At 37.7% G+C, this 22824-nt stretch overlaps 2 protein-coding genes across 2 annotated transcripts; both read right to left on the bottom strand.

Moving 5' to 3' along the window:
* Positions 1–15561: 15561 nt before the first annotated feature.
* On the bottom strand, positions 15562–18028 carry LOC127136731 (uncharacterized). The gene is made up of 5 exons (XM_051063258.1): positions 17585–18028; positions 17340–17452; positions 16344–16470; positions 15963–16241; positions 15562–15856 (listed from the first exon to the last, which is right to left on the bottom strand). Exons 1-5 carry the CDS (start codon positions 18026–18028, stop codon positions 15638–15640), a joined length of 1182 nt encoding a protein of 393 aa, XP_050919215.1. The 3' UTR covers positions 15562–15637.
* A 643-nt stretch (positions 18029–18671) lies between these two features.
* LOC127136730 (uncharacterized) lies at positions 18672–22176 on the bottom strand. The gene is made up of 4 exons (XM_051063256.1): positions 20570–22176; positions 19881–20468; positions 19491–19802; positions 18672–19404 (listed from the first exon to the last, which is right to left on the bottom strand). Exons 1-4 carry the CDS (start codon positions 22174–22176, stop codon positions 18672–18674), a joined length of 3240 nt encoding a protein of 1079 aa, XP_050919213.1.
* Between the last annotated feature and the right edge of the window lie 648 nt (positions 22177–22824).

Genomic DNA, 22824 nt, shown 5'->3' with positions numbered 1-22824 from the left:
GGTTTTGTCATTTTCATAAGCATATTCATATTCAATAAATCAATGGACTTTTTGCATTCAAATATTGCGCTCTTTGTCTTTTCTGTCATCTTCCAAACAAGCTATGTTTTCTTACACACACTCACGTAACGAATTGCAGATCCATACCCACTCTGGATCCTGTTGATAATAGTTCTACTACTGTTCATTATGACTTTGAAAATCCGATCTACCAAGCCGAGGATGGAAGTGTGGAAGATTGTGAAGTACCCGGAGAACTTGCCAGACTGTTACTGCAGGAAGAGAGGACTATACAGCCGCACGAGGAGTCAGTTGAGATTGTAAATCTGGGTACCGAAGTAGACAAGAAAGAAGTCAAAATAGGAGCAGGCTTGGAAAACATGTCAAAAGAAGGTTGATCCAGATGTTACATGACTATGTAGAGATTTTTGCTTGGTCTTATGACGACATGCCAGGACTGGATACTGATATAGTAGTACATCGGCTACCAACGAGGGAAGATTGTCGTCCTGTTAAGCAAAAGGTTCGTCGCATGCGTCCTGAAATGTCTGAGAAAATCAAAGCCGAGGTTATGAAACAATTTGATGCAGGTTTTCTGGCTGTTACTTCTTATCCTCAATGGGTTGCTAATGTGGTACCAGTGCCGAAGAAGGATGGCAAGGTGCGAATGTGTGTAGACTACAGAGATTTGAATAAAGCGAGTCCCAAAGACGACTTTCCACTTCCGCACATTGATGTTCTGGTAGATAACACCGCTCAACACAAGGTGTTCTCATTCATGGATGGATTCTCAGGTTACAACCAGATTAAGATGGCGCCTGAGGACATGGAGAAAACTACGTTTGTGACGCAATGGGGCACGTTCTGTTATAAAGTAATGCCATTTGGTTTAAAGAATGCAGGGACAACGTACCAGCGTGCTATGGTGGTTTTGTTCCATGATATGATCCATCATGAAATAGAAGTGTATGTGGATGACATGATAGCCAGATCTCATACTGAGGGAGAGCATCTCGATCATTTATACAAACTGTTCGAGAGGTTGAAGAAATACAAGTTGAGGTTGAACCCGAACAAATGCACTTTTGGAGTAAGATCCGACAAACTCTTGGGCTTTATTGTCAGTGGTAAAGGGATTGAGCTTGACCCGGCTAAGGTGAGGGCTATTCAAGAAATGCCAGTTCCCCGTACAGATAAGGAAGTCAGAGGTTTCTTGGGACGTTTGAATTATATTGCCCGATTTATCTCCCATTTAACCGCCACCTGCAAACCCCTCTTCAAGCTACTGAGGAAAAATCAAGAGGTGATATGGAATGAGGAATGTCAAGAAGCTTTTGACAAAATCAAGAAGTATCTTCAAGAACCTCCAATTCTGATGCCACCAGTTGAAGGAAGACCTCTAATCATGTATTTAACCGTGTTAGAAAATTCAATGGGGTGCGTGTTGGGACAACATGACGAGTCTGGTCGAAAAGAGCATGCCATATACTACCTTAGCAAAAAGTTTACCGACTGTGAAACAAGATACTCACTGCTCGAGAAAACTTGTTGTGCTTTGGCCTGGGCTGCTCGCCGACTGAGACAGTATATGTTGAATCACACCACTTTATTGATTTCTAAGATGGATCCTATCAAATACATATTTGAGAAACCCGCTCTCTCCGGAAGAATAGCAAGATGGCAGATGATTCTAACAGAGTACGACATCCAGTATACTACCCAGAAAGCAATCAAAGGAAGCGTGCTAGCCGATCATTTGGCTCATCAAGCAGTAGATGATTACCAATCTATGAATTTTGAGTTCCCAGATGAGGATGTCATGCTTGTTACTGATTATGAAGAACCTGGACCGGAGGAAGGACCCGAACTAGGATCCCGATGGACTATGGTTTTCGATGGGTCTTCTAATGCATTGGGCAATGGTGTTGGTGTGGTAATCATTTCTCCCGAGGGTTACCATACGCCTTTCACTGCTAGACTATGTTTTCATTGTACCAATAATATGGCTGAGTATGAAGCATGTATTTTGGGACTCAAGGCTGCTATAGACCGGCGGGTCAAGTTTTTGAGTGTGTACGGAGACTCCGCATTAGTAATCAGTCAGATCAAAGGAGAATGGGACACTAAGCATCCGAATCTCATCCCTTACCGAGAACGGGTGATGACATTAATCCCATACTTTGAAGAGATTACATTCGAACATATCCCACGAGAAGAGAATCAGTTGGCAGACGCATTAGCTACCATGTCATCTATGTTCAGAGTCAGATGGGACAATGAAGCTCCCAGGATCACCATTGAGCGACTAGATGAACCGGCATACTGTTATGAACTTAACACTGAGGGAGTACGGGAAAAACCTTGGTTCCACGAAGTAAAAAGATATTTAGAAACTCAGGAGTACCCTGAGGGGGCATCTATCAATGATAGAAAATTCCTGAGGAAGTTCTCTGCTAAATTCTTTTTGAGTAATGGAGTATTATACAAACGTAATCATGACTCAACTTTGCTTCGCTGTGTGGATAAAAAGGAAGCAGCAGAGATTATGGAAGACATACACGGTGGTATTTTCGGGACTCATTCTAGTGGACATACGATGGCCAAGAAGATTCTGAGATCAAGGTATTATTGGTCTACCATGGAAGCTGATTGCCACCATCACTCCAGAACCTGTCATAAGTGCCAGATATATGCGGATAAAGTACATGCACCTCCTGCTCCATTGAACGTGTTGACCGCACCTTGGCCCTTTGCAATGTGGGGCATTAATATGATTGGGGAGATTAAACCTACTGCTTCTAACGGGCATCGTTTCATCCTTGTTGCTATTGATTACTTTACAAAGTGGGTAGAGGCCGCCTCATTCGCTTCTGTCACCAAGAATGTGGTGGCACGATTCATCAAGAATAATCTCATTTGTCGATATGGCATCCCTGAAAGAATTATTACTGACAATGGTACTAATTTGAACAACAAGATGATTACTGAACTCTGCACGCAGTTCAAAATAAAACACCATAACTCTTCTCCGTACCGGCCAAAGATGAACGGTGCCGTGGAGGCTGCTAATAAGAATATCAAGAAGATCATACAAAAGATGACGGTGACGTACAAAGACTGGCATGAGATGTTACCGTTTGCTCTTCACGGTTATCGCACTTCAGTACGCACTTCGACAGGAGCAACTCCTTTCTCTTTAGTCTACGGAATGGAAGCCGTTTTACCAGTGGAAGTTCAGATTCCCTCTCTACGAATCATGAAAGAGGCGGGCTTAGATGAAGATGAATGGATTCAGACTCGACTCGACCAGATAAACTTGATCGATGAGAAGAGACTTGCGGCTGTGTGTCATGGACAGATATATCAGAAACGCATGACCCAGGCATTTAACAAAAGAGTCAAGAGACAGGTATATCGAATTGGCGATTTGGTAATAAAGCGTATCATTCTACCACAGGGTGATCCCAGAGGCAAATGGATTCCCACGTACGAAGGGCCGTTTGTAGTTAAGAAGGTATTCTCTGGTGGAGCCATGATACTAGCTACAATGGACGGCGAAGACTTCCCGCATCCCGTGAACGCAGACATAGTCAAAAAATACTACGCATAAAAGAGACCTGCTAGGTCGACGTACCTAGGCAAAAGTAAGGGCATCCCGGCGAACCAAAAGGGTTCGGGTAAAAATTAGGGATAAACATAAAAAAATGTGCACCCGGCAAGTCGAAAACCTGAAAAGGCGGCTTGGGCAAAAAGGGGTATCCTGGTGGATTGAAAACCTGAAAAGGCGGTCCAGGCAAAAATTAGGGATCAAAGCGTATGACTATGTCCCGTTCTCAGACAGCTTCATCCAAGTTCAAAGGACTGAACAAGCTAATCACTTCTATCCGACAGCAGGAGATGAGAGGCTTGAAGACATAATGGCAGTAGGGGAATTAAAGTCAATAGGCCGTTTTCGGCATAGCTTTCTCTTTGTTTTCTTGACAATTTCCTCTTACTAGGATTTCTGTCTCCTTGTACACAAATTGCCTGTTTATAGGCCCTCTTTCGAAATCAATATAATTTTAGTTTCAAAAAAATGCTTTTGTTTTTCTTTCTCTGTTTTGTTTGCATAAGCGTCCATTGATTTAATTCGAATTAATATATGCATTTGGATATGATCGATGTTTACCAAAAATGCGTGCATAAAATAGAAATAGCGATTACTACTAGACTTCAGGATCGAGGAGAAAGTCTAATCATGCTTTCCAATGAATCCGTTGCTAATCCGATTCCCCAGCAAAGCCAGTCATTCCCAGAAGAGAGTGGCATCTCTTCCACCCCCAGCCAGGCTTCTGTTGAACACTTCTACCATCAGACAGAAATCAAGCATCCCCGGCTAAGAAAGGGTCATCGATACCAGTATCTCCCAACCAGAAGATTGAGATTTATTTTCCCCAGTAGAGTCCCCTGGAAGAACTTTTCCGATGCATAATTCATTCATTACATCATTTCACAACATACGCATGCATACATTGTTCGCATTTAGTTTCAGAAGCATAAAACATCTCATGCATCATGACATGGCATGAAGCTAACTTTATTTTTCAGGTTAATTATCTTCCTGACACAGTCAAAATAGAGAGCCATTCAGACGGACATCTTCATCGATTACGTTCAGATTCAAATACATCTTTCAGATACACTCCATGTCAACATTCATCCTGACGTCCCCCTAGTGAGGGCATCTATAAGCCCATCCCAGACATTTATTGCAAATACAACATATACAAATACTATCAGATATAGCCTAGCATACGGTTCATTCTGATTCAGCTCAACATATGACTCTTTCAACTCAGATGCGATCTAACGTACGATCCATTCCGACCTTCAACAACTCCAATACGGTCCAGCATACGACCCATTTGGACCTTCAAGGCCTCGGATGCTACCTAGCGTACGGTACATTCTGAAGTGTAGTCTGGCGTATGACTACCCCTTTATTATCAGATGCAGCCTAACGGACGGCTCGTTCTGCTACTCAGAGACGGTCTAGCTTACGACCCGCTTGGATGTTCATCCCCTCAAATGCTACCTAGCGTACGGTACATTCTGAAGTGTAGTCTGGCGTATGACTACCCCCTTCATCACCAGGTACAGCCTAACGGACGACTCAGTCTACAACTCAGATACGATCTAGCATACGATCCATTCTGATCCTTCACCCCCAGTAACGATACAGCCTAACGGACGGCTCGTTCCGCAACTCAGATACGATCTAGCGCACGATCCATTCTGATCCTTTATCCCCAGCAGTGTATGACTCATTCGGATTCTTATCTCATCCTGATTCGGCACAGCATACGACTCCTCCAACAAGTCCGATACGGTCTAGCATACGACCCATTTGGATGTTCTTTCCTCAGATACTACCTAGCATACGGTACATTCCGAGGTGTAGTCTAGCGTACGACTACTTTTCGTCAGATGCAGCCTAACGGACGGCCCATTCTAAATCCCCAGGGAAGTCGACGGCCTAATGAATGACCCACTATACGGTCTAGCGTATGACCCAGTGACACCCATGACTTCAGATATCTTCTAACGTACGACGTACTCTGAAGCTCTCATCATCAAACTTCCTAGATGGCATCTTTAAGCCCATCTTCATCAAGACTAACTAATTGACAAGTGCAAATTTTTGGGGCATTCTAAGTGTTCAATAATCTTCCACCTCCAGACCACGAATGGCGTACATACCATTCTGACTCTCTCGGTTCAAGAATATTGAACAGGGGCAGCTGTCATACCCCAAAATTTGCCCATTAATATTTCAAGACATTTTTCAGGGCACTCCGACTCATTTTTATGACACTGATCTTAAAGGAACAAAGGCCCAGCTCACGAATGGCCCAATCCAGAAAACGGCCCAAACTGGCCTGTTCGCTACGCGTTCGCTACACGCTCGCCTAGCGAACGTTCGCTACACGTTCGCTACACGCTCGCCTAACGAACGTTCGCTACACGTTCGCTACACGCTCGCCTAGCGAAGCTGACAGACAACAGAAAATTTCGGGCTTCATTCTGAGCCCATTAGGTCATGAAAAAGAGCATTATAAATACCAGCACTTCAGTAATGAAAAGGGAGAACGAAAAAGGACGAAAGGAGAACCCTAGCAAGCAAACCCTCGCGCTCACAGACGGAAAACCCTGGAGGCTAACCCTGAGAATTCCGAGAAACCCTGAAGGAAAAGCCGGCGGCAGCAAGGTCACTTCCGCTCAATTCGATCCGGTCGGCCAATTCAAGGTTACAATTCGATTACAAACAGGTTGGCATTGCTATTACTACCTTATGTTCTTAATTTGCATATGGCATTATGATTAAATTTATGAAAATATCTTAAGTTTGTCATGTGAATTGTAGTGTGCACTTGAATACCTTAAATGATTAACCGTATAATTGCTGTAATGAAAGCCATAAGGCATAAAATTGGTTGAAATTGTACTGATATCAAAACCAGAATCCGCAGTCGCTCGCTAGCACGTCGCTAAGCGAGCATGAAGCGAGTATTCGCTAAGCCTTCGCTAGGCGAGGCAGGCGCGAACCTGACAGTAGCCGACTTTTCTATCCTGATTTTTCATTCATGTTTTATCATAGCCAGGCATTGTTTATCTGATCATATTACTGTTGTGATTTCTTTTGCGGTGTAATCCTCGATTGCACCCTGATTTGGTATTCTAACCCGTTTGCTGAATGTTGCAAAGGTTCATACACCCCAGGAAAAGATTGTTGTTTAGGTCTTCCACTTTATTTGTGGGATACCCTTGTGAAGAGCTGCCCTAAATTGCTTAATAAATTTTAATGTATTAATTTTAATGTATTATTTTTAATGTATTGATTTTAATGTGGAGATTCACCCTAATTACCTAATTAACTTTAAAACATGGCCTCTAAATATGTGATCTTGGACCTCTCTTTTGCCCTACGGTATTACGGTATAACGGTCATGTCCCGCGAATGTAGGGATACACTTAGCAACGGCCCTTCGGTTAAATCATCATAAAATAAATCATGGTCCCTCGGATGTTGCCTTCGAAAATACGATTTTGTCCCTCGATGACCCTTCGGTGTAGCCTACGGTTAAATGATGATCGTCCCTTCGAATGCTAAGGTATCCTTACAACTGTTGCCTTCAATGATCTATCGATGACCCTACGATGACCCTTAAACATCCAAAGGGTAAAATTACTTACTTCACAATAGTAAGGACAGTTTTACCCTCATAAGGATAGGAAATGCCCATAACGACCTTAGGAAGGTATAACTCTCAATTACTGGATCATAACCTAAAACATTTTCCACCCCTCACACTTTGCAAGTCCTAGAAAATCACCACTTGGTATAAATTCATACTAGAATCATTACCAAGTTATATTTTTCTAAACTGTTTTTCAAAATCAAACGAGATAAATACTTTGTATACATTCATACGAGAATCATTACAAAGTTAAACTCTCTTTTCGAAACATTTTTAAGCAATTCACTAACACTTTTTCAGACAAAAAGATAAGTGATCCAGCAATTAAGAGCCCATGGATAACCATGGATACAAAGGGTGCTAATACCTTCCCTTTGTATAATGTACCTCCCGAACCCAAAATCTATTGAGGTCTTTCCTGTTCTTTTCCACCTTTCCTTGTTGGATAAAAGAAAAGTCGGTGGCGACTCTTGCTATCCGCGACATTGCGATAAAAAGCAAAATACCCCAAGTCAGTTCACCGTATGACATATAGGTATCTAACAAGTAAGCTCAATGCACAATAGCATAGCCCTGTAACCAACTGCAACTAACTGTCTAACACAACACAATTAGAAGCAGTTATAACAAGTCTAACTATCATGCGATACGACAAGAAAAAGGGATCAAAATGGATCATTTATGCCGAAATCTACTCAGAAACCTCGACCAAGTTTGTTGAATAACTTTTTTGAATTTTGGATTCATTTCAAGATCATCTTCTATGTTCACTACAATCATTACTACGGAAAACACATATTACAATGGTTGAAAAAGGATACCCCACACTATACTAACTGTTGTGAGATAAAGTGTGATTGTATGTATGATGTTTTCCACTACGGTAATGCAATCGTGATTATAAGTCAAGTAACACGTTGCCTACCACAACGGTTACTTTAAACAACGATTGTCGTATGTATCAATCTATCACAATGGTTACTTTAAACAATAGTTGTTGTATGTCTTTTAAACAACAAGAAAAACAATAAGAACAAGAACAACACTAACAACTAATATTGCTAACTTGAATTCATGTTTTCCTTGTCTCATTTAATTTGGAGAAGAGGTGATGGAATTATGAAATTTGTTAATGAAAGAAATGATGTTTTCGAGTTTGGTTATGGAAGAAATGTTGTTTTCGAGCTTGGTTTAGTGGAGAAATAGAGTGTCGTAAATGGAAGAAGATGTTTGGAGGTAGAAGATGAAGTTCGTCTAAGTTGGAAGTTCATCTAAGTTTTAGGTTTCATGCGGATGACTAATGGTAGTGTCTTGAGCGATACTCACCAAATGACGGTAAAAATTTGTTTAAGAACAGTGAAGAAACTCAATAAACACGCTTATATAAAGTGGCTTAAAATAAATAAAAACAAAATTGTAGGTTCCAACCTATCACAACTAGTACTTTAAACAACCGTTGTTGTATGTCTCAACCTATCACAATGGTTACTTTAAACAACCGTTGTTGTATATCTTTTAATAAATAACTAAAAACAAAAATTGTAGGTGTTGGGATTCAAACTCATGACCAGACGTCACTTTTCACCACAATTGGAAGTTCCAACCGTGGTGAAAAGTTGCTTAAAAGTAAATAAAAAATAAAATTGTAGGTGCTATGATTTGAAGGCATGACCAGACGCCACTTTTCACCACAACTGGTACCTATGACCATTGTGAAAAGTCTATTAGTAAATACTAAAAAAAAGCTCCTAAAATAATTATTACCATGGTTAACAGGAAGACCGTTGTAAAATGGGTGTTACGAAAGGTCTATTTTGTAGTAGTGAATCTTTAAATTGGTGTTTTGAAAATATGGATCGGTCGGTCTGTCCGATTCAATCGACCGAAGTCATAAAACAGGTCAACATCGGTTTGAACTGATATACTTGGACGAACCGTTCAAATGAAAAAACGAACGAAATAATAACTAAATCTTATCATAAAACCATGTTCACAAATCACAATGTGTAATGATGAATGAAAGTATGGGCGACTGTGAATGATCAAAAGCAAAAACTAAAGTAAACTGAATCTATTACACATTAAAAAGGGAGTGAAAGTATAAGAGAATCTAGTACAATTGAAATCTGACCTTACTTTGATATGTTATGGTGACCTTCAGAAGAGGATCTTCTACACCAAAACTCCTCTAATCCTACAAACACAAATAAGAAAATTGTGAATCGAGATTCATAAAGAAGGTTGAATAACAGAAATAAGAACTAACTGAACAACTGTAATAGAAAGAGTAAGAGAAGGGAAAAGTGAAATCACATACACCATACAAGACAAAATACAAATTATAGATGTTACATAACTATATTAGGGTTTCATATGAAAATAGGAGCAAGGATGAGAGAATGTGAAGATTGATTGGAAATGGAGAAAGGATAATAGATAAATATGACTGTGATGTTAAGAATGTAATTCTGTGTAAAAGCATCATTTCAACCTAGACAGTTGTTGTCGAAATGCTCTTTGTTGAATTTGTAATAATTGTCAAAATGTCGAAATAAGTGTGTTCTCGATAGAAATTTTATACTTAACTTTATTTATAATTTTAGCTAAGTTAGTTAGGTTAGTTGAAGATTGCTTGGTGTACAAGCAATCCCAGCCTTTAAAAAGGGAGGTCCTCTATCATTGATTTTAATACAGTTGTGTGAAGAAAAGTTGAATAAAAATTTCAGTTTGAAAGCATAGAGAAATTTTGCTTCTTCCTCTTTTCTTCAAAGACCTAATTTCCATATTTTCCCCAATTCATCTTTTCTTATTCAATAATCATTGTGCAATGATATCATCTTGCAACCAAGGTTGGTTGATTCACTCTAGTGAAAAATAAAGAACAATAAGACTAATCAATAAGAAAGATTGATTCTTGTTCATCAAGATTTGGTTCGGAATTCTCCATAGGTTTGGTGAAATTCCACATTGGGAATTTGGCATATTTCCAACATCGGGTATCTAGAGAACTGACTATGTGATTCTTGGAGAGCATAACACGATGAATCATATGAACGAGAATATTTCGACGAGTCTCCCAATTCTGAAGAATCAGAATTACGAGAATTGCTGCAAGCATATAAAGATTGTTTTTTTCTATCAAGATCTTTGGGATCTTGTGAAGGAGGGAGTAAAGCCGCTTGCAAAAAACGCGACAGATGAAGAAAAAGTTGCACACAAAGAATTGAAGAAGAATGATTTTAAAGCTCTCTTTATGATTCATCAATGCGTTGATCCAGATAATTTTGAAAAGATGAGTGATGTTGAGTCAATGAAAGAAGCATGGAAAATTCTGGAGAAATCATTTGGAGGTGCTAAGAAGGTGAAAGAGGTGAGGTTACAAACTCACAAAATACCGTATGAATTGCTTCAAATGGAAGAAAGTGAAAGAATAATTGATTTTTTCATTAGGTTTACGAAACTAGTGAATCAAATCAAGGTATGTGGAGAAGTGTTGACATCAAGCTCAGTTATTGCAAAGATCTTGAGGTCATTGGCTCCAAATTTTGACCACATGGTGGTATCCATAAAAAAGTCGAAAGATTTTTCAACATTGATAACCGGTTAACGTCTGCACGTAACTGGTTCCCAGTGAAAGTGATTTAATTTTTGTAGCAACTGTAATCGGTTACAAGTTTAGTGTAACTGGTTACCACTTAAAGTGATTTAAATTTTGTAGTAGATGTAACCGGTTACAAGTTTAGTGTAACCGGTTACAGACACAAGTTTTTCAGTTTAATGTTATTTGAGTCTCAATCAGTTTATAATACTTGTATAAATGCCTTGGAGGCTTCCTCATCAAAACTGAATGAAAATATTCTCACCCTCAATTATCTCTCTCTCAATTTCCTTTTTCCCTCTCCACACTATAATTTTCTCCATTATTCACCAATCTTGTAGTTCAAAGTTCCAACATTTGGCATCAAGAGCCTAATTATGATCCATAAACACCTAGTGTGCAACATGAATTTTGTTTCCAATGAAAGAATCCTTGTAAACCTACCATCCTTAACGTGAAGAATTATGATAATTGGTGCAAACAAATGAAAGTGTTGTTTGGTTACCAAGATGTTCTTGAAGTGATCAAGAACGAGGTAAATCCTCTTGTCGAAGGTGCCACAAATGCACAACGAGCAACACATAAGGAAGATAAGAAGAAAGATTTCAAGGCGCTGTTTTTGATTCATCAATGTGTGGAAGGTGACAACTTTAAGAAATTTGGTGATTGTGAATCGTCAAAGCAAACATAGGAAATCTTAGAGAAGGCATATGCAGGGTTGACAAGGAGGAGGTGGTGATGTTACAAACTTACAAGCGCCAACTTGAATTGATTCAAATGGAATAAAAGGAATCAATCAACTATTTCACAACAAGAATCACTTGGTTGGTGAATCAAGTGAAGACATGTGGAGAAACAGTCACGAAGCAGCAATGTTGTCGCGAAAATCTTGCGTTCTTTAACCTCAAGATTTAACAACGTGGTTGTAGCGATTAAGGAATCGAAGGATATTACGATGATGAGAAAAAAGGAGTTGCAAAGCTATCTTGAGGCTCGTAAGAAAATGATGGAGGAGAGAAATAATGATAAGACAAAGGAGGAGACCGCTTTGCAAGCTCACTTCAACGAGAGGGACAAGAGATCGAAAGGAAAATGGCTTATGAAGAGTAAAGGGAATTTTTAGAATTTTGGTGGAAGAGAGTCCAAAATATTCAAGAATTTGACTTGTCAAAGGGGTGAGAGCAGCTGCAACAAAAATGGTGGTCAAGGCAACTTTAGAGGTGAAAAGAAGAGGTTTGACAAAAGTAAAGAGCAGTGCTTTAAGTGTCAAAGGTCTGGTGATTTTGTAAGAGAGTGCAATGCGAACAAGAAGGAACCTTAAAGAGAGGAAGGCAAAGTTGCAAGACAAGAGTTTGATGAAGAGAATACACTCTTCTTAATGATCACAGAAGGAAAATGCAGTAGCAACAGACTATGTGTGTGAATAATGTTGAAGACAAAATACGATTATGCGAGCATGTCATGAAATAAAAGAAATTATTTGAGTTGTGCCATTTTGTTCGTTTATACTACTTAAATTCATTTGTTGTTTATTGACTTTCTTCAATATTTGTAAAGAAGTAAAATCAAACTAAAAGTTGACTTTGTTAACATACAAGGAAAATATTATCAAGCATTTATTATACATCATCCGTTCTAGCAAAATATTTTTGCAGAGATATAAAATTGATTTGGGGTTGTTCTGGAGAATTAGAAAAAATAGTGATGTACTAATTGAGAGTTTATTTCCCACGCTCAACAAAATTACAAACATGGATAGTTTTTAAAAAAAATTGTTAAACACTTGTTTGAACTCTAGTTAACGGTGTTCATTGATTTGGGAAATTCCAAACTAAATTGAAATTCAAACCAAATCAAGGTATTTGTGTCGGACATTTTTTTGTTCGGCTAAAAACCAAATTAAACCAAACAAATGAAATTCGATATTAATTTGTTCGGGCAATGGATCTCTAAAATTTATTTGTAAGCTCGTCGACCTAAACCAATCATAATTAATTTGCATACTTTATATTATCATTATCTTGGAAACTAATACAAAGTAATCAACTTTTAAAAAAATGAAACGTGATTTGTGATGTTCACAACCTATATATAGAATCGAAAAAATTAGAATTTTTATTGTATTTTGGAAAATTAATTGATATAAAATAGTTATTTTTTAAAAATACTTTTACACAATTTTTAATGTATCCCGATTAATCCAACCCAAATCAATCCATCATTTTTTGATTTGATTCAGTTTGGACTTTATCGCAAAAAAATATAAATCCAATCCAAACCATAATTCTGTTGAAATCGAACCAAACCAGCATGCGAACACCCTTATCTGTAAGGTTAAAACCGAATTCCAACATACTTTATTTTTGATGTATTTTTGTTACGAGGACTTTTTATTCGATTATTTGTTCAAGGCTTGTTGTCTAGTCAATGAAATAAGTTACAAATTATGGAACACCCTCAATAATTACTCGTAAAAGTTTGCATTCTTGACCGTTTACTATTTGTGGTAATATCACTACTAGAAAAACTGTTTTTAGCGTCGGCCATTTACAGACGCTAACTGTGGAAAAACAGACACTAATATGTCGTTAGCGTCGGATTAGCGTCGGTGTCGGGCCTTGAATAAAAGTTGCGAAGCTACTGTGTAACGTCGGCTAAAGATACACCTAGGCTACGTAGCCTCGGGGAGACGGAGGCTAAAGCGGACACTAATGGAACCGACGCTATGTTGTTTCAAAACCATGAAAAGTCAATATTATGTTTAGCGTTGGCCGGTCCGACTCTAAAGTCAACAAAAAAAGTCAACAGATAGCGTCCGTGTCACCGACACTAAAGTCAACATAGAAAAGTCTATACTAATATTTAGCCTTGCATAAAGCGGACACTATGGAACCGACGCTATGATGTTTCAAAACCATGAAAAGTCAATATTATGTTTAGCGTTGGCCGGTCCGACTCTAAAGTCAACAAAAAATGTCAACAGATAGCGTCCGTGTCACCGACACTAAAGTCAACATAGAAAAGTCTATACTAATATTTAGCCTTGCATACACCGACTCTAAAGTCAACAAAAAAGGACAATAACGGGTTGCAACATGACAACCTCACTCGAACAAATTTTTTCAATCCACAATATCATATTTATGGTAAAACATTTGGAAACAATTTTAAACATTCGTGAAAGTAACTACAAAAGTTCTACCCACATTAACTTTCAAAAAACATACACAAAAAGTAATCACATCCGAGATTAATTCGTTCTACTAAAAGTACAAGATCAATCTTCATCTAATGATTGATCATCCAAATCGTCATCATAATGATGAGAATGTGATACAAAAGTTGAAGTGTCAAATTTCTTCATCATAAATTCCTTCCAAGCATTCATCTCCCTCTCCATCCTTTGTGCAGTCTCGGTAGCAGCTTTTGCAGCCTCGGTAGCAGCTCGCATTGCTTCGTTAGCCTCTTGTAATTGGGTCGTTGCAGCCTCGGCAATTTGTTCAGCTCTAATTCTAGCTGCTCTTTCAGCTTCTAATGACATCCCAAACATAGAGTGTTGAGGAGTTTGAGATTGTTGGGTAAAACTTTTTGATCCACGTTTTAGATTAATAGCTAAATCTGCAGCGCCATAAACCCGACCACGGTTACTGCCCCCAGCAGCCTCTGTCCATAGCTGATTTACACGCTCTCCATCTAACACCTGAACAACCTCTCCATTCCCTTCTTCAGTTGGCTGAAGTTCTGCATCAAACTTCTCTTTAAAAGTCTTCTGCATAACAAAACATTATAATGCTAAGTTAGTGCTCTGTTAAGAATTTAGAGATGAAGACGGGCTATTAAATAGGATGGTTATAATGCCATTGTGTCACAAACTTTAAACACTACATTAACATAGAACGTATACATTACTTTTCAAGTTCAAGCATGTAGGTTTTCAAATAAGTGTGACAATAATGCATAATCAATTAACAGTAGGTTTTCATAAATCATGAATCAAATCAATTTGCACCACAAGATTGCTAGCATTTTCATGTGACTGAACCAATTAAGCTAGTTTCCATTTTATAAAGAATTGACTCATAGCTGCTGAATATGACCACATAATATTTATTATTAGAAAACATGTTGGTATTTGAAAATGCAACCACAGCCCCATTTTTTCTATTAAACCGTGAATCAAATTGGTCATCGCATACAGCCAAAAACCAGTGTAACAGAATATCAATTGAGTATATAGAAGATACCCTGTTTTCACTTTCATATACAAATAAATAAATATAAAATATAGAATTGCATTATGATAAATTGATAATCCAAATCCAAAGAGGTTTGTAAATTGCAATACGAAAAATGAATTAAAATGTAGTCTTTTTTTTCTATGAACTGGTTCAAACTCACACCTCTCTCTACCTTGTCAAAATAGGCATGCGTTGAATAAAAACCCAATTTCATAAAAATGGCTGTTTGAACTTGAATATGTTGAAATTCAAAGTCACGCACCTTTTTTACCTTGTCTATTCCCTGTTCAATTCAATAGTAGTATCAACTAGTTAAAGACATCTTATTCATATCTTTCTTCATCCCACCCACATCTTCAATGTCACAGTCGCACCCTAACAAACTAACAGCAAGATAACACAAGCAGGAATTTCAAACTGATTGCAGGAATTTCAAACTGATATCAAACAGCACAGCAAATATTGATGCAGGAATTTCAAACAAATATCAAACAGCACAGCAAACTGATTGCAGGAATTTCAAACTGATAGTTAAACATAGGACTTGTGCTATTATATCTAACTTACATTAGACTATAAAAATGGATAACTAGATCCTTTTTGGAGAGTTTAATTTGAATAAGTCTGCTTCTGAAAGCATGGATGCAAATATTGATGTAGTAAAATTTACGAGAACTTACATAAGTAGATGCAGCACGACTGTCAACCCATTCACCATTTTTCCTCTTGTGTGTTTTTAAAAATAACTCATCGGGACGCAGATCCCTTTGAAGTTCACGTGACTACAAAAATCAAATAATCCAATAATCAATACAGAATACGAGTAAAACTGTCAAGATATAAAGAATCTTCATAATAATAATAATTTGTTAGGATTTTATTACTTACAAGTTGAAGTGCAACATCAATATGAGCCTTACGGCCTGTGGTGTGGACTGCTCCGCCTCTTGCGGAAGCTCGATTGGTCTTGTTTTGAGAAGACACAGCCAAAAACTCGGTCTTTTTCCAATAAGTTTGAAGTTCAACCCAAGCATCATCACCAATCCATGAAGGTCGAGTCCCTTTTCTCCTCGCCTTCCCCAACATGTCGTTTAATCGTTTTCTTCCTTTTTTTTCAAATGCGCTATAGACAAATGCATGATCGAAAGGATCCCACGAAACCTTCTCCTAAAAATAATTAAAATCACATAATTAATATTAATAACCAATTAGTTACTTTTTTAAATATAATTTGATCAACTTAAGTGACAAAAGTCAATAAATACTTACTCCAAACAACTTAAACCAATCAGCTTTCGTATCAGGATCGAGTGCAGACCAATGATGTATAGGTTTATAAAATTGTTTGCGTATCGCATAATTAATGGCACCAGCAACTTCTTTGGCAGGAACTAGCCTACAAAATACAATAATAAAACTACTAAATTATTAAGAATCATATGGATAGTAATATTCTCAACTTTCTTAACAGGTTATATATATTTTAGACAAAATACAATAATAAAACTATATGAGATTTCTTCCACACTTAAACTTTTTTTTCCTTCCATTTTTTTCTAATTACAATGTATGATATTTGTTTGTAATAGGAAATGTTGAGATTCAGCAACAGCCTCCAAAGTATTCATTTTTTTTTGTAGTGTTTCAAATGTTGTATAATACTGACATGAAATGTAGTGTTACTGTTATTACCATAATTCTACATATGCAATGGAGAATCCTTTTTATCAATCAATATGTCTAATTGAATATTTTAAACATCAGTATCTTAATGATTACATAGTTAATTAACGAGATACTTACCTCAAAATAAAACATTAAGTAAACTGAAAGAAGCTTATTAGAGAATGATGTTCCCAAGTGGAACTTTAGTACTGTAAGCATATTTAGATTAGGAGCTTTTACACCCAAAATCAATCTACATGTTCTGTTCCTCTGTATAGAATCATGCAATGGAGTTCCTAATGACCAATTATGATTATGACACATGTTACATTCTTGTGTTAATTATTCCAGTCCAAGACAGAACAATATTATTAATCACATTTAACTGTAGGGAAGCACTTAAAAAGCTATAGTGTACAAACCCATAAAAGGTGAGATTCACAACAAGGTGGAAAATCTTTCACATGCCAACTTCAAATGCAGAGGATACACAATTTTACAGAAGCTTCTTTAGGCATGCAGAAAAGCCAAAATCAAAATGTGCAACATATAGTAAAGATTCCTGCACAAAATTAAATTATGAGAATATATATGACTTACCCAGTACCAGATGGTTTTATAATAACTTTCCCATTCTCATCTATTGTTGGCACAAGAGGGGTAATAGTTTCTTGACCCACCGCCTCATCCTCATCAGCATCCACATCTTCCTCCTATGCCAAATTTGAAGGGCTAGCCATTGTTTGAAGGTTTATACTTTGAGGGCCAGCCATTGTTTGATGGATTAAAGTTGGAGTAGGCATAAAACTGAATTTCTCAGAGGTAGTGGCATGAACAGGTACTACAGTTGGAGCTGGTGTTGGCATCGACGATGCAGCCTGCACAGACGATGCTGCCTGAGCTGGTGTTGGCATCGACGATGCAGCCTGCACGGACGATGCTGCCTGAGCTGGTGTTGGCATCAACGTTGCAGCCTGCACACACGATTTTTTAGAAGCTGATGTTGGCATTGATGATGCAACCTGCACGGACGATGCTTCCTGAGCTGGTGTTGGCATCGACGATGCAGCCTGCACAGATGATTTTTTCGAAGCTGATGTCGGCATCGACGATGCAACCTGCACGGACGGTGCTGCCTGAGCTGGTGTTGGTGCCGATGATGCATCCTGCATAGACAATGTTGTTTGAGCAGGTTTCCTAACGATATGCTTCTTGTTAATTATGCGATTTCGTTCTTCTTGAAGTTTTCCTGGTGCTAATACCTTAGCTTTTCCACCTCTTTTAGTCATCTGTTGTCATAAAAATAAAAGGATTAGTCAGTCTCACACTCTTAACAGTATCATAACATTATCAAATGCAGTTTCTGATAAAATTAAAAGTAAAAGAAAAGATGTGGCGAGTATAATATTAAATTAATTTTAGTTCAACAAATGCATAGTAAAGTCACTGCAAATTATTTCATCAATTGTGAAAGCATCACTTCTGAATACAACAAAAAGCACACATCCTGCAAAATATCTTGGGTATGAAAACTATCATGTTGGAAAGAATGCATAAGATACATTTACACAACAGTGGATATGATAATATAAAATAATTCCTCGCAAATGTAATTTAACAGTCTATACTTGGCAGCATCAAGTTACAATGATATATCAAAATGAAAAGTTTAGTACGATATCCTACCTGCATCTGATTGAAGGAAAAGGTTGCAAAGTGGGAAACAGAAATGCAACCGAAAAAGGACAAAATAGAAAGTACTCAGAAGTCATCAGAAAATCCATTAATCAAGGAAATCTACAGTGTTCAAATATTCCATTATAGAAACCCTGTAATCAAATACAAAGGAATGCTGCTAACAAAGGATGGGTAAACAAAGAAAAAGTTCTCTACAGGGAAAAGATAAATGCACAGCGACTTAATTTATCTTCATCAATGCCCTCTATCTGCTTCACTAGTAGAGCAATCAAAAATCTCTTCAAACACATCTAATTGTGACATGTCACGCAAACAAGATATTGCTTCAATTTCTACATTGGGTAGCGCCGGTAACATCCCATCAGATTGATAAGGTACTTCATCCTCTATGTTGTCAATCTCTACGCGACCCCTTGGTTTTGTGGTGATTGCCGCACACCATCCACGCATATCTCTACACATTTCTGGATATGGGACATAATACACTTGTCTTGCATTTTGCGCAAGGATGAAAGGATCATAAGGACGATAACGTTTATCCATCTTAATATCCACAGTTTTATATTGTGGGTGAACCTTTGTACCCGTATTCCTTGTTGGATCAAACCATTCACAATAAAAAACTGGAATCTTATGCTTCAGACCAAAGTAATCTAGCTCAAAGATATGTTTGATTATTCCATAAAAATCAGTATTTCCTCCTTCTGCAAGACCTTTCACGTGCACACCACAATTGCTAGTTTTTCTACCTTTGCTCCATTCTTCAGTATGAAACTTGTACCCATTGATAAAATACATGTTCCATGATATGGCCATTGATGCAGGACTGCGAGACAAGGCAATTATATCTTGGTTAGTAACTCCATTTGTCTCCTCATTTACATATTTCTTCAGCCATATGGGAAACTCTATATGTATGCGCCCAGATGAATCTTCTATATCTAGAGAGTGGTTCTCTAAGAATATGCTGAAATAAATCACACGATTCATAAGTAAATATCTATTATGATATGCATCAATAATTTGATTGAATATATTATGATGCACACTTACTCAAGATATGGTTTAACCTCATCACAATTTATCAAGACATGCACATGTGAAGACTTCCATTCCTTATCAGATAGAAAATATTTTCGTGACTTCCCACTTGGTCGACCGCCACTTTGTAGAATGGACATTGTAGGTAGAATGTCATCATTGTCTAAATGAGGTTTGTTACTAAGATTTATGGTTGGCAACAAACGGAAAGAGTTGAAATAATGAGAGCAAAAGTAATTTGTCTCGCGATGTATATAATCACTGCATATGGAACCTTCAACTCTAGCCTTATTTGTCACTGCCCTCTTTGAGACTCCCATAAATCTGCACATTCAATCATTCCACGTTTATTAATTTATGATAAACATGCAATAACTTAATAAAATCAACCACAACAATTACCTTTCGAATGGATACATCCATCGGTACTGTACTGGACCACCTAGAATTGCTTCTTTCGCAAGATGGATTGGAAGATGCTCCATTGAGTCAAAGAAACCTGGTGGAAAAATCCTTTCCAACTTGCATATGATAATTGGAATATTCTCATCCAACTTAATTAAGTCGTCCATCCTCAATGTATTGCAACAAAGATCTTTAAAGAATCGACTTAGCTCAGTTAATGGTTTCCAAACCAAATCTGGCAATGAATGGAATGCAATTGGGAGTAAACATTCCATGAAAACATGACAATCATGGCTCTTCATCCCATGCACCGTACCCTTTTCTACATTCGCACACCTACTGAGGTTTGAAGCATAGCCATCTGGCATTCTCAATTCCTTAAGCCATTTACAAACCAACTTGGCTTCAGATTTGGTTAGAGTGTAACTAGCCTTTGGTTTACCATTCTTTCCGTTTTCTAAGGGTTGGAGCTCCAAGTCCCCGCGAAAGCATAATTTAGCCAAGTCTTCTCTTGCCTTTTCATTATCCTTTGTTTTATCCTTAACATTCATGACAGTATTAAATATATTATCGAAGACGTTTTTTCTATGTGCATCACATCGAGGTTATGCCTTAACAAATTATCCTTCCAATGTGGGAGATCCCAAAAAATACTTCGCTTTTTCCAATTGTGATCCACTCCATACCCTTCGAATTCTTTCCATTTCGCCTCCCATCCAATTTCAGTAACTTTTGGAAAATTACTTATTACCGCCCATATATCTTTCCCTGTGGAAATGGGAGGTGGCTCATTGGTCACAACCCTATTTTTTAGGAAACTTCTTTTACTCCTTCTGAAGGAGTGATTAGATGGCAAGAAACGACGATGACAGTCAAACCAGGAATTCTTATGGCCACTTTTCAAGGTGAAAGCATCAGTGTGTTCCATACAATGAGGGCATGCCAATTTACCTTGTGTTCCCCATCCAGATAACATACCATAGGCTGGAAAATCATTAATTGTCCACATCAAGCAGGCTTTCATGATGAAGTTTTGTTTTGTAGATATATCATAGGTCAATATTCCATTGGACCACAATCGATGTAGATCATCAATCAATGGTTGCAAGTAGACATCTATCTTTAATTTAGGGTTTTTAGGTCCGGGTATGAGGCATGCCAAAAACAAGTATGGTTTGGTCATGCACATTTCAGGGGGGAGATTATACGGAGTAACTATTATTGGCCAACATGAGTATGGAGAAGCAGACGCTTGAATGTAAGGAGTAAAACCATCTGAACACAGACCCAACCTTACATTTCTGGGTTCCCTAGAAAAGTCAGGATATACACTATCAAAATGTTTCCATGCTTTTCCATCTGACGGGTGGCGAAGGATGTTGGAACTATTTTTGTTCATGTGATGCCATCTCATTTCACTTGCCGACTCAGTTGATGCATACAATCTTTGTAATCTGGGAATGATTGGGAAGTAGAACATTCTCTTCACTGGGATATCTTTGTACTTTCCCATGCCAGTCTTGCGAGGAATGAACCTAGGAGCATTACAAAATTTGCACTCTGATAGATTGCTATCATCCTTGTAATATAACATACAACCATTCTTACAACAATCAATCTTCTCAACCTTTAGCCCTAACTTAGATACCAACTGTGTTGCTTGGTAATAGTTATCGGGCAAGCATTTTTGAACTGGACATACACTTTTAAGCATTTGTGCAACAAAATCTAAACCTTTTTGTGGTACATGCCAATTAGACCTAATTTCAAGAAGTTGAGTAGATATTGATAATATTGATTGGGTAGCTCCCTCATAAATGGGCTTGTTGAAAGATATCAACTTGTCATAAAATCGTTTGGCATCTTCGTTGGGAAACTCATCCTCCGTATATTCCTCAACTTCTATGTTATCATTCACGTGAGAGAATACTCCATAAGGCCTAAAAGCATCATACACCATCTGATTCATTGCCTCAATTTGGTCATCATGATGCACATGCTCACTACTATTTGAATCATTCCTTGTATTAACATTGAGCTCTACTTCTCCATGTTGAGTCCAAATCCAATAGTCTGGTTGAAATCCATCTCGATACAAGTGAAGTCTAACATTAGTTGGTGTTCTTATCTTGAGACACTTGCAATTTATACACGGACACCTTATCCCTCCCTCAGATTTACAAATAGGTTGTTTCAAAGCCCTCTTTACGAAGTCTTTAACCCCGCGAACATACTCTTCTTTCAATCCGTGTCTATTGGAATATACTCTATCGTACATCCAAGTACGATCCATTTTCTATAAGGCAAACAATTAACTCGTCAACCACTGAAAATTAAAACATATATTAGACAAAAATTAATGGCTGATAAGTTCCTAATGAGTATTAGGAGAAAATCAGATAACTTCCTAATGGGTATTAGGAGAGAATAGAATACATGCATTCCAAGGGATTTTTATTTTATTTTCAGTGGTTCAAAAATTAAACATGACGAACATACCAAATTTTAATACTATTGTACATTATTATTTCAGACCTGTAAGCTATTCCAAGTTGTGTTTTCTAACATTAAATTAGAATATTCATATGACCTGTAAGCTATTTTTTATAAGAACCACCTCATATAAGCAAATTTCTCTACCTCATTCATATAAAATTAGATTATGATCAGAAATGATTAAGTAGAAAAAAAACATTTTTTAGGGAAATAGATTAATGATGTTCCCCATCTTCTACTTCATAATAACTAATATGAGAAGTAGCCACCTGTCCCTATGCCGGGAACAGATTACGATCCATTCGAGCCAGGCTGTTTCATAGAGCTCGACCAGTAAAGATGTCATGCAAGAGTAAAATAGATGCATAAAATTCCACCATGTATATCATTAGAAGGTAACTTCCTAATAATCGAAACATGTGTTTGGCTCCTACACCAATACACT

This window comes from Lathyrus oleraceus, chromosome 4 (assembly GCF_024323335.1).
Source record: "Lathyrus oleraceus cultivar Zhongwan6 chromosome 4, CAAS_Psat_ZW6_1.0, whole genome shotgun sequence".
NCBI classification, from domain to species: Eukaryota; Viridiplantae; Streptophyta; class Magnoliopsida; order Fabales; family Fabaceae; genus Lathyrus; species Lathyrus oleraceus.
Note: the sequence above shows the minus strand (reverse complement) of the source record. Positions and strands in the feature narration are given on the sequence as shown.

Coding starts and splice junctions, on each gene's coding strand:
- LOC127136731 (XM_051063258.1), bottom strand. CDS start 18,028: ATGACTAAAAGAGGTGGAAAAGCTAAGGTATTAGCACCAGGAAAACTT. Junction 16,471..17,339: donor ATAAAACCATCTGGTACTGG/GTAAGTCATATA, acceptor TGTATTTTGTAG/GCTAGTTCCTGCCAAAGAAG. Junction 16,242..16,343: donor ATTGGTTTAAGTTGTTTGGA/GTAAGTATTTAT, acceptor AATTATTTTTAG/GAGAAGGTTTCGTGGGATCC.
- LOC127136730 (XM_051063256.1), bottom strand. CDS start 22,176: ATGGATCGTACTTGGATGTACGATAGAGTATATTCCAATAGACACGGA. Junction 19,803..19,880: donor TGGATGTATCCATTCGAAAG/GTAATTGTTGTG, acceptor TTGAATGTGCAG/ATTTATGGGAGTCTCAAAGA. Junction 19,405..19,490: donor GAGGTTAAACCATATCTTGA/GTAAGTGTGCAT, acceptor GATTTATTTCAG/CATATTCTTAGAGAACCACT.